This window comes from Xyrauchen texanus, chromosome 2, assembly GCF_025860055.1.
Source record: "Xyrauchen texanus isolate HMW12.3.18 chromosome 2, RBS_HiC_50CHRs, whole genome shotgun sequence".
Taxonomy (NCBI): domain Eukaryota; kingdom Metazoa; phylum Chordata; class Actinopteri; order Cypriniformes; family Catostomidae; genus Xyrauchen; species Xyrauchen texanus.
Window position 1 is genome coordinate 14,197,034 of NC_068277.1, and position 19,141 is coordinate 14,216,174.

General features: G+C 44.9%; 1 protein-coding gene across 1 annotated transcript in view; it reads right to left on the minus strand.

The window, feature by feature from the left end:
* LOC127658428 (ADAMTS-like protein 3) overlaps nt 1-19,141 on the minus strand; it is a 233,453-nt gene that overhangs the window by 78,488 nt on the left and 135,824 nt on the right. Inside the window, exon 8 of the mRNA XM_052147719.1 lies at nt 668-742. Within this exon, the coding sequence (XP_052003679.1) occupies nt 668-742 (75 nt within the window). The remainder of the gene's footprint in view (nt 1-667; nt 743-19,141) is intronic.

Consider the following 19,141-nt stretch of genomic DNA (forward strand, 5'->3'; position numbering starts at 1 on the left):
AGAGGTACAATAAAGGAACTGGCCTTAAAAATATGACAGCATGAGAGCTCAGACCTCCATTTAAATTTATATTGTAAAAATGCAGCAAAAGTTATACTTATGTAACACTGCTGGCTCAGTTATACAATAAAGCAAAGTCAGTAATACCAAGTCTATTTAATTCTGCAAAATGAATAAATTATATAAGGCTGCAAATGAACTCTTCTGAGTACAGCACAACCCGCACACAGGATCACAACTATGATCTAGCATTTAGAACTAATTGAACAAGGCCCAACATAATCAAAAGGAACACTAACCTATTGGTGACTTTAAACAAAACTATAATTTAACACAACAGTATTGGTAACCCTAACAGAGCTGTAAACACGACTATAAATCCTATTAAATACTGACAACTATTGACATTCCCCATAAGCCCCCATACCTTGCCTACATAATTAAATATTCATGTGTAAGTGCTTATGGAAACTCCCTCAAATACAGTATAATGCACAGATAAGAAGACCTCAGCAGCATTAGACAACACAGTTAGTATCTGTCAAAACCTCTTATTATTTTCAGTAGAATCAAAAACATTGTTAAAATTAATTAAAAGAGCAATGCAGAATTTCCTTAAGGCAAAATTCTTTATTTCAGTGTATTTAAAGCATATACATTATCTCACCAATCACATCTGGTCCCTTGGCTGTGATTCTAAGACCTCTGCTACCCATCGGCACTTCCATCACCATCTTCATGGCTGCAGAGGGAAAAACCACAAAACAGGAAGTCATTAAATGACACACATTTCGGTTTTTCAGTGAATGTATTTTTAACATGTGTATTTTGTCTTACTGTACTGACAGTAAATCTACCAGTGCTGAAAAAGTAATCCAAAGTATTTAGAATACGTTACTGGCCTTGTGTAATCTAACGGAATACGTTACAAATTACATTTTACAGCATGTATTCTGTAATCTGTAGTGGAATACTTTTCAAAAGTAACCCTCCCAACCCTGGCAACCCTGGAATGTCTTAAGGTCATTATTAGGTAAAAAAAGTAAATAAAAGAAAGCTTTCTCTAGAAACTCATTAGTCAATCATTGTTTTGAGGAATGAAGGCTAGACAATGCTTGAAATTGCCAAAAAACGAAAGATTTTATACAAAGGTGTACACTACAGTCTTCAAAGACAAAGGACAACTGGCTCTAAAAATTACAGAAAGAGATGTGAAAGGCTAGATGTACAACTAAACAAGAGGATAAGTACATCAGAGACTCTAGTTTGAAAAAAATAGACGCCTCATGTGTCCTTCTGTCACTCACTCGACATTGTGTTGAATGTAGTGACACAAGGGGTCTTTCTTGAGAGCCTCGTATACCTCTGTTTTGAGAAAAGGCCAATGAGAAATTGGCAGAGAGAATTTGCATGTCCTGCCCCTGGACATACGGGTATAAAGGGAAACGAACATGCGTCTGTTAGTCAGATTTTTTTCTTGGAGCCGAGCGGTTGTGCAGCAGCAAGCTGAGTCTCACTACTTTTCCACTCACCTCTACAAACAGAGCATTGCTGCTGGATCTACAGCGCGTTACCAGCGGCTTTCTCCCTCTCAGCACGCTATGCAGTCCATGTCCCTGGGAACTTCGACATTGCTTCTGTTAAAAGAGTGTATACCTCTAAAAGAGAAGTATTTTCCCTTCTAAAGAGAATATTTTCACTCACAAAAGAGCCATACACAGCAGGCGTTGAACGTCCTTTTCAGGACGCGTCTTTTTAAACATGCCCTTCCGCCTCTGTGTAGTTCCTGGATGTGGTCGATATCTCTCCAAGTCTGACGGTCATAGACACTGCCTCGTGTGCCTGGGTAGCGATCACACCGAGGCAGCGTTTGTGGATGGTACATGTACTCAATGCGAGAATATGACCATGGCAACGTTGTGGTCCCGGCTTTCATTTTTCAAAGTGAATGCCATTTCAGTCACCCCCCGCGTCACTCCTTCCTAAGGGATTGAGGACGACCCGGCTGGTGATGGAGGCGTTTTGGGGATGGCAGCGGGCTCGCTTTCTTCCGCCCGTGCTCGAGGTGAGTGCGGCTTGCCACACGGCCAGCCCGCATTCTCCCTCAAGCCCCCTGAGTTGGATGATGACCTCACCGTTGGATGATGACATCACCGCTGGAGAGCATTCAGGTGTCTGACGCAGAAGACTCAACTCCGCTGCCACCATCAGGTCAGCCTGCCCAGTCTGAGGCTTATGGACAGATGGCCGGCATGCTTTCCTGGGCTGCTGTGAGCGTCGGATTGGACTGAAACTCTCCCTCCTCCCCACAGCCTTCATGGCTTGACAATTGGTACCTCGGATCATGGCGCCGCTCCCAGCCACGCCCCCCCCTCCCCCTTCTCGCTCATCCACTCTCACCACCCTTGAAGGTGGGGCGGCCCACGGGTACATGGAGGCTCCCCAGGTGGACAGAGCGGTTGCTATTGCCCGGTACTCCCCTCCAAGGCCTGTAGGATGATGTCACACTGACATCGAAAGCCTACATCGCCACTGGTCAGGCCACCTCTGCCCTGTATGCCATGGCTCTCCTGCAGGTCCACCAAGCCTAGAAACTCAAAGAACTGCACCTGGGTAGTCCCGACCCTGATGTGCTGCAGAAACTACGCTCTGCCACCGGCCTCGCTCTCAGAGCAACGAAGGACACATGGGTGGGCAATGGCCACCCTCGTGGTAAAGGAACGTCACCTCTGGCTGAACATGGTCGAGATGCGCGATGTTGACAAGGCCCGCTTTCTCAACGCCCCCGTCTCCCAGCTTGACCTGTTCGGCGGCACCGTCAACGAGTTCGCCAAGCAGTTTTTGCAGTAAAGAGGCAGACGGAAGCGATTTCGAACATCAATACAAAAATTATTATCAAGAATACGATTTTTGCCCTAATATCAAAAGTCTTACTAGAAAAAAAATTATTATGCTTAATGTGAATTGTTGATTGTTCCTAGTAACATGTGCATGTAAAATGGCTAGAAAGAGCATTTTAGCTTAGTGTAAAGCTGACAATTTACACAAGGTTTATTTCTATTTCTTCTGCTCCAAACATCAAACTTCTCTGTCTGCTCGTATGAATGAAACACATCATAAGAAAATGTTTCACCACTGCACTTTGAATCGCATCATTTATATGGATAAATGTTTTCCTTCTGAAACAACTAAATATTATTTGAACAAATGTAAGTAAAATTCAAAGTAATCTCTCTCTCTCTCTCTCTCTATATATATATATATATATATATATATATATATATATATATATATATATATATATACAGTATATGACAGTGGTTATGTGAAACATACACCAAGGATAAGATTACTTAGCTGTCCGTGCAGATGAAACTAAAGTTAACATGGTAACACTTTACAATAAGGTTCCATTTATTAACATAAGTTAATGCATAAGGTATCACGAACTAACAACACACATTATATATTTTACAGCAATTGTTCATTCTTAGTTCATAGTGCATTAACTAAAGTTAACATACAACTTTTGATTTTAAAAATGTATTATTATATGTTAAAATTTACATTAACCAAGATTAATAAATGCTGTAAAATTATTGTTTTTGTTAGTTCATGTTAACTAATGTTAACAAATGGAACCTTATTGTAAAGTGTTACAGTCAACATTTTTATATATTTTGGGAAGTGCATCCTTTTTATGTGATGAAAGTACTCAACACTTAAAAGTTTTGGTGGGTGTTTGAACAAAGAGATCCAATGCTTGAACATAATTATTTATTTCTGAATATATTTTATAATGATTGAGGCAAACTTAATGTTTGCCGTCCTATGTTGTGTAGAACAACATTCAAACATCCACACTCTCCCCGTTCATGTACAAACTTAGTTTCTCCACTGATTTATGACGTTAACGGAACAAAGCTTATTGTGTTGTTGGCCTCTACATGAAAAAATTTTACATTATTACTACATCATGTTACATCAGCATCATGTAAATAAGATTTCATGACAATCATGTTTGCCATACTTATCAATGGCCCATTCCTGATAACCATTTTATAAGTTATGGTCATTATTCTGAACATAGTTACATAGAAACCACTTATTTTCTGTAAAAGCCCATGGCTGTTATGTAGTAAACCTTTCCAGTGTGAAGGACCATAGCATGTCTGCTGCTGTAGTTAATTTGCAGCTCTAAGTATGCACTGCTTTGGTGTTTGATGAGAAACATGCGGGACAAATTAACCGAAGTAGATTAGTTTAATAGTTTTAGTTTAACCTTGTCTTCTTTATTAATATTTTGATCAGACTGTCAAATGCTATAACATATTTGTTACATTTTGTTACATCGTAACATCAAATGTGTTTCATTAATATTTCATAGTTGAGCTTTTGTTGAAATGATAATGAATGTCAGCCATATAATGAGTGCAATTTACAACTTGAATTAGTCTCTCTCCATTACAAATAAATTTGCCATAAAAAGGTCTTGCTTCGTCAAAGTTTGTCCATCATTTGTTTATAAATGTGAGTGTCTCTATGGGGTATTAAACTCGTTCATCTGCAGCCAGACCCTCGCAAAGATTATGGCAATTTCAGTCCTTACTAGTCTTCACAGGATTCTACATACTTTAAATGGCTTTGCATTTCAGTTGCTGTCAATATTTTGATATTGTACATTTCAGTGTCTAGCCAAACATACCAAAATAACACTTGACATACGATTACCTAAAAATAAGAATGAGATCCTACTGCAGTCCAAACATATCCAAAGAGCACAGCATCCCTCACAGTCCATGTCAGTGTCCACTGATGATTTGAGAGATCAATCACAAGTGGATGTAAATATCTGAGACGTCATAACACTTGAGAGTAAATTAATGACAAAGAAACACACGTCAACTCGGACACGCTTAATGTGTTTGTCTTCTTTTCATAATAAACATTTGTGGTTTCCCAATGTACTGCAGAAAAAATAGGGAAAACCACCAATTTCCAGTTCAGTAAACAGAAAGCCTCAACAGAAGACAGACTGAGTGCTTTCAGTTATGGTTGGATTGAGAGCACTCTCTAACAGCAGAGGCTTAACGAGGAGAATGGAGAGAACAGAGCAGAATACAGGAAATCTCTCCGTTTACTCATTTATTAGAATTATAAATCAGAATGAGCTTCATTGCCAAGTGTGCTCACGTACACAAGGACATTTTTTATTAATTTTTTTTGTGATAGGAGAAACAAGTGCACACAGAACATTACAGTGACACACAGAATATATAACAAGGTAAGAGTATAAATAAACATACAAATAATAGGACATATAACATAGAATGGCATATGTACATGTGCAAGTGGTTATATAAGTGCAAGGTAGGGGTATGTACAGTTATTTAATTAAACATGAGAGAATTTACATCTGTACATGAGATATTTATTTACATTATTGCACTATGGGGAAGTCCTGAAGGCATTTTAATTGCTCATGTGGAAAATGGCCTAAGGGTAAAAACTGTTCTTGTGCCAGGTTGTCTTGGAGCGCTGGCCAGAGGGCAACGGTTCAAAGAGGGAGTGGGTAGGGTGTGTGGGGTCCAGAGTGATTCTACCTGCACATTTTCTCACTCTGGAGACGTACAGGTCTTGGAGGGTGGGCAGGGGGTCACCAATAATCATCTAAGCAGTCCTGACTGTCCATTGTAATTTCCTTCTATTATTTTATTCTTTACACTTTTTGATATAAAGTGGCTTACAGTGCACTTAATACAGGAAACAATGTAAACGCTCCTTCAGGTGTCATCACATATGTTGTTATTTTTTTCCAAGGAATACAAAAGGAGAATCTTTATGCAGCTCTTTTCCTTGTACCAGCAGATTATACTTGCTACGATGCAGGAGGAGGCAGACAAGGGGTTGGATCCAAATGCAGTGATTTTATTAACAACGGTGAAATCTAAACGGACAAAACACAAACAAAGGAAATACCCGCGATGGGGAAACAAAACGCAAGCACGGAAAACATCAAAGGCAGAACAGGCAGGATGAACATGAGGAGCACGGAGACAGGCGTCCACAAATATCAACGATCGACCAGGGAATGGAGAACAAACAGGGTTTATATACACTTGGAGACATGATGATGACTAACTACAATCAGGTGAGCACAATGACACAGGGCTGGCAGTGATGAGGGACGGTTATCATGGGAAGTGTAGTTTTTAAACAAGGACAAGTGAAACCCAGGGCAGACAACAAGGGAATCGTGACATAACCCCCCCTCAAAGGAGCGGCTTCCAGACGCTCCTCAGAAAAAACACAAAGGGAATACAAAAAAAAAAACTAAAATCGTCCAAGGAGTGGGGGGGGGGCAAAGAGACAGACCTAGGGAGCACAAGGGGCAAACAGACAGACCAAAGGAGCACAAGGGGCAAACAGACAGACCAAGGGAGTACAAGGGGCAAACAGACAGACCAAGGGAGCACAAGGGGCAAACAGACAGACCAAGGGAGTACGAGGGGCAAACAGACAGACCAAGGGAGCACAAGACAGGCAGTCTAAGGGGGCACAGAGAGCAGGCAGGCAGTCCAAGGAGGCACAGGGGGCAGACAGGCAGTCCAAGGAGGCACAGAGGGCAAGAAGGTGGTCCAAGGGGGCACAGAGGGCAGACAGGCCGTCCAAGGAGGCACGGGGGGCAGACAGGCAGTCCAAGGAGGCACAGAGGGCAAGAAGGTGGTCCAAGGGGGCACAGAGGGCAGACAGGCCGTCCAAGGAGGCACGGGGGGCAGACAGGCAGTCCAAGGAGGCACAGGGGGCAAGAAGGCGGTCCAAGGAGGCACAGGGGGCAGAAAGACAGTCCAAGGAGGCACAGGGGGCAGACAGGCAGTCCAAGGTGGCCACAAAAGGACTGGATCAGGTGGTCTGGGAGCTGGCCACAGAGCAAAGACAGGTTCAGGAGGCCTGGGAGGCGGCCTGAGGACCACAGCCATGGGGAAGTCCGAGGGCGGAGCCGAAGTAGGCGGAGCCGTGGAGTGCTCAGGAGACCAAATCGTAGAAGGCTCCGGAGGTGGAGCTGAGGGAGGCTCTGGAGGCTCAGGAGGCGGAGCTGAGGGAGGCCCTGGAGGCTCAGGAGGCGGAGCTGAGGGAGGCTCTGGAGGCTCAGGAGGCGGAGCTGAGGGAGGCCCTGGAGGCTCAGGAGGCGGAGCTGAGGGAGGCCCTGGAGGCTCAGGAGGCGGAGCTGAGGGAGGCTCAGGAGGCAGAGCTGAGGGAGGCTCAGGAGGCAGAGCTGAGGGAGGTTCTGGAGGCTCAGGGGGCGGAGCCGCAGGAGGCTCTGGGGCGGAGCCGCAGGAGGCTCTGTGGGCGGAGCGGCAGGAGGCTCTGTGGGCGGAGCTCAGGAAGCTCTGGGAGGCAGAGCTCTGGAAAGCTCGGGAGGCAGAGCTCTGGAAAGCTCGGGAGGCTCGGAAGGCGGAGCTCTAGGAAGCTCGAAAGGCGGAGCTCTGGAAAGCTCGGGAGGCGGAGCTCTGGAAAGCTCGAAAGGCAGAGCTCTGGGAAGCTCGGGAGGCGGAGCTCTGGGAAGCTCGGGAGGCGGAGCTCTGGAAAGCTCGGGAGGCGGAGCTCTGGAAAGCTCGGGGGGTACTGGCTCTTGGACGGTCATGGCTACAGGCGCTGGCTCAGGGACGGTCGAGGCTACAGGCGCTGGCTCACTGACATCGGAGGCTATAGGCGCTGGCTCACTGACATCGGAGGCTACAGGCGCTGGCTCACTGACATTGGAGGCTACAGGCGCTGGCTCACTGACATCGGAGGCTACAGGCATTGGCTGGTTGGCCGTGGTTAGCGGAGGCTGGAGAGCAGAGGCTTTTCTTCTCCTCCTCCTCCGGGCGGATGAAGTTAGCAGCGCTGGTTCGTTGACCACGGCAGGTGTGGGGGTTGATTCACTCACCGTGGCTGGAGAGGAAAGCCCCGAGGCGGGAGCCGGGATCAGGAGAGGTGGCTCCCCGGCAGCGAATTCCTCTCTGATGAGTCCCACATATTCCTGCCAAGTGTAGTCTCCGGTCTCCGGTAGTTCCCACCATCGGTGTTTGGGTACACCGAACCGGTACGCCACCTTCAACGTGTGGTCATCCCAGCCGGTGTAACTGGCCACGCTGGCGAAGAAATGGGAGAACTCCCGGACAGACAAGTCCGCCTGTGTCAGCTCAGTGAGGAACCCTGCTAGATCAATTGTTGGTCGATCGTTCTGTTACAATGCAGGAGGAGGCAGACAAGGGGTTGGATCCAAATGCAGTGATTTTATTAACAACGGTGAAAACTAAACGGACAAAACACAAACAAAGGAAATACCCGCGATGGGGAAACAAAACGCAAGCACGGAAAACATCAAAGGCAGAACATGCAGGATGAACATGAGGAGGAGCACGGAGACAGGCGTCCACAAACATCAACGATCGACCAGGGAATGGAGAACAAACAGGGTTTATATACACTTGGAGACATGATGATGACAAACTACAATCAGGTGAGCACAATGACACAGGGCTGGCAGTGATGAGGGACGGTTATCATGGGAAGTGTAGTTTTTAAACAAGGACAAGTGAAACCCAGGGCAGACAACAAGGGAATCGTGACAATACTGACCATATCAGTCAAAAAATAAACATAAACAAACAAACATAAAAGTACCATAAAGGTAGGCCATATGATTTGTGCACTATATTCTGAGACTTCTGAAGCCATACAACAGAAAAAATTCTACCTTTGTTTAATTTTAGTGAATCAGTTCATTCGAATGGTTCGTTTGGATTTGAGTCCCTGCAAAAAAGTCCTCGAGCTGCATTTATTTGTTTATTTTGTATTCAGATATTTAGTTAAATAAATATCTTACATATATATATCATCCAATATTTCTATATTTAAAAACATATTGCCCATTAAATAGCTTTAATTTGCTAACTATTTTTTTATTTTTAACTACTTAAAATTATGAGCAGCTTGTAGTTTCCTCCACTGCTTCTACTCACAGTTTTTACTGAGGAACTTTAGGCTGGACTGGATGGAAAGAGCAACACTAATAAATTGAGAAAAATAGCAAACAGTTTGTGTAGATGTAAAGTGCTAATGCAATTTAGTACATTAGTAGGAATTAATGCAGGAAAAAAAGAGTTTACCCTTGGCTTGGCAATGCCCAACGCATCCAGCAATTAAAGGGCTTGGAACTGTGCCAACATCTTAGGAGCCCCAAAATATTTTCTTTGGAAACATACACAGAAATCGCTGTAATTTATTACTATAATGAAATAAACTTTCAGAGACCAGTCGATTGTAAACAGCACGAATAGTGCATTTCAAAATTACCAAAACACCCAAGATGTAATTACCCACTCTTTAATAATTACCCAACCATGCAATTGTGACCTCAAATTTGTTTATAACAGTGGAGAAAATTTAATCTAATGTGGCTAACAAATGCCCCTAAAATCACATTTACAGTATATAACAGCACCATAATGCATCTGTCTTTCTCTTGCTCTTCTCTCAGAAAAGCAGAATGGAGTGGATAATAAGAGCCAAAGGCTCATTAGCAGCTCTATTACATTTTAATAACAATGGATCCATGGGTCGCTCTGAAATCTTGAGTGTCATCCAGCCGGGATTGAAGTACTTTGGGGAATGACCTATCCAATGACCGGACTTCCATCTTGGGACCTCATAAGGGCTATATGACTTACGAGAAACCTACATGTCAGTGCCATGTACATGAATTATTAGTGAGATGGCTTTTATAAGAGAAGGCATAACTTGTTTGGATCAAGTTACCCTGTTTTGGTTTAACAGGCTTTGAAAATGAATAGCATGATTGTGTGAAAAAGGCTTCATTGCAAAGTTCCAGTCCCTTTTCCAAAACCAAGTGTGCTGCCTTGCTGTCTATGGCCTACATAGGCATCTAGAATCCTAGCTAAAAATTATCCTCATAAAAGTGACTGATTTGGAACACCCTCACACAAAAAGCACAGGAGACTCCACTCACAATTGGTTCCAATAGAGTTTGATGCAAGCATGCTGCTGAACTGATACTATAATAGGAATAAAATACACAGCACATATAAATATTACTTTTCCAGGGAAGCGTTTCCCTTTTGGGAAACCTTTTATGGTCACAAGTTCCATCGTTACCAACATAGTTCAACGATATGGTGATTCCCAAAACCGTAGTTCCAAGGAACATTCATGAGCAGCATTGCAAAGTTGTATTGCTGGAAATACAGTTCTCCACCTGTGGTAAGAATCATAGCTCCTTGTTCTTTTGCTGTTTTGGACATCACTTCACTTTGCTGAGGCCTCTATATCTTTCATTCCATATATATATTGATGTGTGACATAGATACTTCGGTTTCTAGAAACAGTCACCGCTAGCTAGATTGACACATTTTTTATCTATATTTTTCAGTATTAAAGGAATATTCCAGGTTTAATACAAGCTCAATCGACAGCATTTGTGACATAATGTTGATTACCACAAAAATGTATTTCGACTCGTTCCTCCTTTTCTTGAAAACAAAGCAAAAATGGGGTTTACAGTGAAGCACTTACAATGAAAGTAAATGGGGCGAAATGCTAGAAAGTTAAAAGGCAGAATTGTGAACACAATACTTTTATAAAACCACTTACATAGATTATTCGGTTAAATTGTGTATTATTTAAGCTGTGAAGTTGTTTAAATTGGGGTTTTAGGGTTTTCAGCATTACATCGTCATGGCAACAAAGTTCTACAATTGGCTATAACTTAACACGTTAGAAAATGATTTTATCACATAAAATCATGTTTACACATACATTGTTTATGTCTTGTGGCTATACTTTTGAAACAGTGAGTGTTTTAATGTTTACTGATTGGCCCCATTCACTTCCATTGTAAGTGCCTCGCCTTTTTTTTAAAGAAAAGGAGGAACGAGCGGAAATAATTTTTTGTGGTAATCAACATTAAGCCACAAATGCTGTCGACTGATTTTAACTTGCATTGAACCCAAAATATTCCTCTTAATTAATTATAATCATATATTGTAATCAGATATTATTATCTGCATTTTTTTCAATGTATTCTTCTCCATGCTGTTTTATAAATTTACCAAAATAAGATATTTTAGAAGTTAACTGTTGTAACAGCTTTATCGTCTGGAGTGTGCTTATGATGCCTTAAATGCTGCCTATGTAGCTCACAAGTTCTTGGATTAAAGCCTTAATCAGAGCTGTCTGAGCACTTTGCAGTAAGAGAAAGGAATTTTTGGATGAGGAAAAGTCCCTGGAGCAACTGGCAGCCCTTCATCAAACACAATCCGACATGTAGATCTCACCAAAAACAATATAAAACCCTATTTGCACAGAAGAACGTTTGCAAAACTTTGTAGAGTGCCACAAAAATAGCCTTGCATTCCTTAAGCTGGCACGTTTAAAGGTAACATTTAGTCGTCATGTGTGAAGAAGTAAATAGTGGCTGTCTTAATTAATTTGGGGAGTGGCCTTGACATAAAACACTCTTCTTTTATTTGATATTTTTAAACAGACATGATTTCAACGATGGCTTCCTGCCTAAATATCCATTACTTGCCCAGTAGACAGAAACACAAACTGAGTATTTGGGTAATAATCGTTATATATATATGACAACTAGCTATTTACAAGCAAGTGCAACCGCATGAAGGGTGTTATTTTTCACAAATGGACTAAGACTCTCTCTCTGGCTTTAAAAATGAATCAATAACTCTTCCTGCAATCCCAAAATGCAAACAATTAATCTGCTGGCAATCACATTATTTATGCATAAAGCTGCCAGTGTTTGCACTAACCAAACACCAAACAATCTTCCATGAATTCCATGTATGCAAGACGGCCTTAAAAACACAGAGTATGGTTTAAGAGCATTTCTGAACCTTGTGGATTATTTTATTTGGTATAAAAATAAACATAAAACATCAAGAAAAAAGAAATGAAAGTCCAGGGGCTTTAATGTCCATTGACAATGGTAGAATCATGTACAGTAGGCCTACACTATTACATGTCCAACACTTTCTGAAAGACATTGGACAGATATTTTAAAAATAAAACTTTAAAATTATAACCAAACTCCACATATCTCTCTGTAGTTTACCCAAAAATGAAACTTCTGTCATAATTTAAACACAGTCATCTTTCTTTCATCAGCAGGACACAAAAGGAGAAATTTAGCAGAAACTCTGTGCTAATCGTTTCCATTAAACAAATGGTCCCCCAAACTCCAAAAACAACTTGGTCTCATATTTGCAAATAATTTCTACCTGGCCCATTGTACGTATCACAGTACTAGAGATGCTACAACAACAGCTTGTATCAGTTCCAGCAAATATGTTTTTCAAGTTTACACAATTTATGAGGTTGCTTCAGGAATTGTGTTTGAACCATTTGATTTTGAATGATACTAACGGTTAGGTTTAGGTTCAAGGTTTGGGTTAGGGAGGTAGATTTTGTGATATAACACACGATAAAGCATTCATCTTCAAATCCTCACCTGTTTTTCAGTTTGGTTTTTGGTTAATTCTTCAGAAAATACTTCATCCATGATTAGCATGTAATAATTCCTATGCTTGCTTTCATTAACAGTCCTGAGTGCTCATCACTGATTAAGGTAAATATCTGGTAAAAAAAAATAAATGCTGCATGTTTAAATGGTCCAGATGTTTAAAATGCTCCATATAGTGTACATCACCATGTACACATGGTGGCGAATAAATTAAATCATGTTTGTTTATTACCACTCTTCTCTGGAAATACTGGAGAGGCTAGCTCTTGAAATTTATTCCACTGCATTTTGCTGATGGTGTCCTTCACATTAAGTCTAAAAATTAAAAAAAGGGTTTCGTAAAGTTTCTAATAGACTTAAGCTGCTTTCACTTGATTGTAAATTGATTTATTCTCATTTCTTTTATCTTTTTATTTTCATCTTTCATTATTTAATCTCATACCTCCAAAAAAAAAATTGATTGTTATTTGTTTACAAAGCAATTAGTTTCTGTAATCTAATTACTTTTTAGTCAAAAAGTAATGTAATATTACATTTTAAATTCTTGTAATCAGATTACTGTTACTAATTTTATATTAAAGTAATTACTACTTATAATTACTTAAAGTAATATACATTACTTATAACTCGCCTGGGCCACCACCTTCGGGTCTCCACCCAGTCTAAGCCTGACGCAAGAAGGTCCGCTATGCTTCCCCGGGCTTAATTGGTTCCGCGGGCATGTGTGCCGCTCACAGCCGCGCCCTCCCCCGGATTCCTTCCCGGATGTGCATGACGAGCTGAGCAAGCCCAGCTTCCTCGCTCCTCCGCTCTCGCTACCCTCGGTGGTAGAACGGTCCCAGACCGCTCCCCCCTGCACACCATGGCCCCCTCCTGCAAGTCCACGGGGCCAGGGCACTTCAAATCTCCACTTGGGTAGTCCTGTTCTTGATGTGCTGCAGGAACTGCACTCAAACAGGCGATGGCCACTCCGTGGTCCAGAAACGTAACGATGGACAGGCAGTACGGGAGGCAGACAAAGCACGCTTTCTCAAACGCCCCCGTCTCCCAGCTCCATCCATTCGGTGACACCACTTGACGACTTCACCCAGCAGTCCTCAGTGGTGAAGAAACAGACCAAGGCTATTTTCAAGCAAAAAAGCATCCCGCCCTGCCGCAAACCTGCCGCCAGGGGCCATGCCCTGTCTGCTCGCCGAGGGCGTCCTCCTGCGGCTTTCAAGAAAGAAAGAAAGTGGTGCTCCGCCTCAACTAACAAGTGAGTGGGCCCAGCTCTCAGCCCCAGCGTTGAGCTCCCCGCAGAAGTTGGACACCCATCGTCTCACGGACCCCCTTGAGGACCCAGAAGGCTCCCAGGCGCTCCTGAGATGACAGACCCAGAGACCGAGACGTTAGCTCCGGAGCTGGTAAGACCACTCCGTTCCCCGGTGGAGGGCCGGAAGGAGAATTTTTTGTTAAATTCTTTACACTCTATAGAGCTATTTCCTTGTTGTCTCTGGGGTCACCTGGCCCACAAATGCCGTTCTCACGGCACTCTGCTTTCAGGCCTCAACAGTCCCGGCTCCATGGACATGGTGTCCCGCCTCAGCCCCGACTGTTCCCGGCCGGCGGTTCAGGCGAGTCCAGAGGGCGCCAACATCAGACCTCCTCCTCAGTCACGAACCGCCCCCGCCGGGTGCGCGGAGCAAGATAAGTGCTTTGAGTTTATTCTCAGCACCAGAGCCTCGGGACGCCACGTTGCCTCCCGGCGCCGCGTTACCTGTTCCGCACCGCTGCGAAGCCCCGCCGGGTACATCCAAAAAACCCGTCCCCTTGGTGCCCCTAGCACGGAGTTTAGAGGCGTGGCTTCACTGCCCAACCCGTCACAGGTGGCTGCACCGGACCATTCGACTCGGTTACGCAATTCAGTTTGCCAGGTCTCCGCCCCCCTTCGTGGGCGTACATTTTTCCGCAGTACACGGCCAACATGCCCTCTCCCTGCGCGAAAAAAATCGCCTCCCTTCTATTAAAGGACGCGATAGAGCCTGTCCCTCCAACCGAAATGAAGAAGGGTTTCTACAGCCCTTACTTCGTTGTACCCAAGAAAGGCGGCAGCTTACGACCGATCTTGGACCTGCGAGTTTTCAATCGGACCTTGTCCAAACTCCCGTTCAAAATGCTCACCCAGAAACAAATTCTATCTGGCGTCTGGCATCTAGATTGGTTCGCAGCGGTAGACCTGAAGGACGCGTACTTCCACGTCTCAATTCGCCCTCGACACCGCCCCTTCCTAAGGTTCGCGTTCGACGGCCAGGCGTATCAGTACAAAGTCCTCCCCTTCGGCCTGTCTCTGTCCCCTCGCGTCTTCACGAAAGTCACAGAGGCAGTTCGTGCCCCGCTCCGAGAAGCCAGCATACGCATACTCAATTACCTCGACGACTGGCTCATACTGGCCCACTCCCGAGAGTTACTATGCGCACACAGAGACCAGGTGCTCAGCCACCTCAGCCGTTTGGGGTTTCAGGTCAACCGGGAAAAGAGCAAGCTCTCCCCGGTCCAGAGCATCTCTTTTCTCGGTCTGGAGTTAGACTTAGTCACAATGACAGCACGTCTCTCCAACGAGCGTGCTCAGTCAGTGCTGAAATGCCTCGCTTCATTCAAGCCAGGCGCCATGGTCCTGCTAAAACGTTTCCAACAGCTCCTGGGGCATATGGCATCCTCCGTGGCAGCCGTGCCGCTGGGGTTGATGCATATGAGACCACTTCAGCACTGGCTCCGGACTCGAGTCCCGAGACGAGCATGGCGCCGCGGCACGCACAACATAAAAGTTACCTCTGCCTGCCGCCAAACCTTCAAACCCTGGACAGACCTCTGATTCCTAAGGGCAGGAGGACCCTTGCAGCAGGTGTCCCGACGCGTTCTGGTCACAACCGATGCCTCCAAATTGGGTTGGGGCGCCGTATGCTACGGGCGCGCAGCCACAGGCCGGTGGAACCGAGGCCCGCTGCGCTGGCACATCAACTGCCTAGAGCTGCTGGCTGTTTTTCTGGCCCTACAGAAGTTTCTTCCGTTAATTCGGAACATTTACATTTACATTTATGCATTTGGCAGACGCTATTATCCAAAGCGACTTACAGCGCACTTATTACAGGGACAATCCCCCCGGAACAACTTGGAGTTAAGTGCCTTGCTCAAGGGCACAATGGTGGTGGCCATGGGGTTCGAACCAAGGACCTTCTGATTACCAGCCCTGTGCTTTAGCCACTACACCATCACCACTACACACAAACACGTCCTAGTCAGGACAGACAGCACCACGGTCGTAGCCTACATAAACCGCCAAGGCGGAGTACGCTCCCTCCACATGTCACAGCTCGCCCGTCGTCTCCTCCTTTGAAGTCAGCAGTGACTGGAGTCACTGCGCGCCACTCACATCCCCGGCAACCTCAATGTGATAGCGGACGCGCTGTCAAGACAAAGCTTGCCTGGCGGAGAGTGGAGGCTCCAGTCAGTCCAGCTGATTTGGGACCGGTTCGGCAAGGCTCAGGTAGACCTGTTTGCCTCCCAAGAAACCTCCCACTGCCCGCTCTGGTATGCCCGGACAGAGGCTCCCCTCGGGGCAGACGTGTTGGCACACAGCTGGCCTGCGGGGCTGCGCAAGTACGCATTCCCCCCAGTGAGCCTTCTTGCACAGGTGCTATGCAAGGTCAGGGAGGACGAGGAGCAAGTCATTCTGGTAGCCCCTTACTGGCCTACCCGGACTTGGTTTTCGGACCTCACGCTCCTCACGACAGCCCCTCCCTGGCAAATTCCCCTGAGGAAGGACCTTCTTTCTCAGGGATGGGGCACGCTCTGGCACCCACACCCAGACCTCTGGAACCTCCATGTCTGGCCCTTGGACGGGATGCGGAAGATCTAGCCGGCCTACCACCGACCATCATAGATACAATCAATCAAGCCAGAGCCCCCTCTACCAGGCATCTCTACGCTCTAAAGTGGCGTTTGTTCGCGGACTGGTGTTCTTCCCGATCCGAAGACCCGCAGAAGTGCGCAGTTAGGTCAGTGCTCGTGTTTCTTCAGGAGAGGCTGGAGAGGAGGCTGTCCCCCTCCACCCTCAAGGTGTATGTCGCCGCTATCGCGGCCCACCACGACACGGTAGACGGCAAGTCTCTTGGTAAGCACGACTTAATCGTCAGGTTCCTAAAAGGTGCCCGGAGGTTAACTCCCTCCCGGCCTAACCTGTTCCCCTCCTGGGATCTCTCGGTCATCCTTACGGGACTCCAGAGACCCCCCTTCGAGCCGCTTGACTCAGCTGCCCTCTTTTCCTCAGGGCCCTCTCTCTCAAGACTGCCCTGCTGATCGCGCTCGCTTCCATCAAGAGGGTCGGGGACCTGCACGCGTCTCTGTTAGCGATGCTTGCCTGGAGTTCGGTCCGGCAGATACTCTCGTGATCCTAAGACCGCGACCGGGCTATGTGCCCAAGGTTCCTACCACCTCCTTCAGGGATCAGGTGGTGAACCTGCAAGCGCTGCCCCGGGAGGAGGCAGACCCAGCCCCTTCACTGCTGTGTCCAGTACGTGCTTTACGTATTTATCTGGACCGCACACAGAGCACCAGATGCTCTGAACAGCTCTTCGTCTGCTTTGGGGGACAGCAGAAAGGGAAAGCTGTCTCCAAGCAGAGACTCGCCCACTGGGTTGTCGACGCCATTTCCCTGGCTTATCACACCCAGACCGTGCCCCCCCATTGCGGGTCCGAGCTCACTCCACCAGGAGTGTTGCGTCCTCATGGGCACTGGCTAGGGGCACTGCCCTAGCAGACATTTGTAGAGCAGCGGGCTGGGCAACACCTAACACTTTTGCGAGATTCTACAATCTCCGAGTTGAGTCAGTATCGTCCCGTGTTTTCTCAGGTACCGAGCCCGTAGAACTCAGTGGCACGCCCACGATCTGACCGAGTGAATCGCTTGCACCTAGCGAGTGGGTAGAATTCAATGAAGCTGTCAGCTGAGGACATGTGAGGCATCTATTTCTCAAACTAGAGACTCTGATGTACTCATCCTCTTGTTTAGTTAAGCTTCATTTAATGAACCAAATATCTTTCAGCGTTGTTTGATATAATGGCGAGTGATTTTCTAGTATCAAATGATCAATTCAGCATGATTACTCAATGCAGGATAATGTGTTGGAGTGATGGCTGCTGAAACCGTGGTCTGTCTAGATTTGATCGAGCTTGATTCTTTAGATTGATAATTTATTCAAACCAGCGTGTCTACAAAGAGACTTAATCAGTGATTAAATATCAAAAGTGTTTTCCCTGCAAATGACAACAAAGCATATCATTTTGTGAACTGCTGTGCATGACCATCAACTAAAAAAGATAACAGCCTGGAATTAATTACAGGTTTTAATTACGTCCTGAAGTCATTGTAATGTCATTAGTCACTTTTCCTCTTAATTAATCCAGCTCCTTTCTCTCCTTGTTAAACGGGATTACTGAACTAAACGAGCAACATGCCTCCTGTGTCAATCGGTCATAATAAGACACTGATCCTCGCTCATTCATAAATTGAATGAGGTAATGGGGTGTATTAGTTCAGTGGCTCAAACCAATGATATGCCACATCACAGCCCACACTCCAATGCTATTGGCTCACACTTCAGTCAGTCTTTACATGTGGGAAAAGCAACCAAAGTGCCTCACGATACAAATAAGTGCAGTGTTGCGGCTGCAGCTGTTTAGGACAGGTATGTGCTGATTGCAAAGTTACATAATTTAAGGGGGCTACTAATAACGGCAATGGCTGCTGCTAAGACAGTTGGAAATAATTGAGGACAGTTCTTCTAGGAGAGCGTGCTCCATGTCTGCACGCTCGTGCGCTCACGAGACTGTTTCACCGCTTCCAGTATATTATGCACTCGCGCATCTTTGCACGCTAAATATAATCACGCTCTCTCGTCTTCGAGTGCTCGGTTAGAAGACTTTGTTCAATCCGTGTATTTTTTGTGCTCTCTCGGTCGTTGTCTGCTTAACATTAGAAATGGCCTGATCGGGCAAGTGACATTTCTAGCAACTTGCCTGAACCTCTCTCACACTGTCCCTGGGCCATCCTTATTGTCGAGCACTGGTAGTATTATTATTAAAAATAATAATAATAAATAATTTCATGAATGATACTAGGCATATTTGATATACAAAACTATTAATGAAATAGATTCACATTTAAAAACAGGCTTTACGATTAGTTTTGATGCACTTCCGGTTTAAGTCCCACCCATATCCGCTTATGTCCGAATCCAAACACAGATAATTTTGGCATAGCAACAGACACACATAATGGCTTCACTGCACACCCTCTAGTTGGGAGGTTGGTTTTGTTGTTTTAAAACATGATCGAGAATTACACTTAAAGGGGTCATGAAATGGAGAATACAATTTTCCTTGATATTTAGACATATAAGAGGAAACAGGTTTAAACAGTATAAAGATTTAGAATGACATAAGGGCCAGTAAATTATCTTTGAAAACATTTATATTCCTATAATGTTCAGTAAACATGCATAAATATGTATGTTATGATATCCTTCAGTCTCCAAATGCTATGCTCTTTACATAAAATGT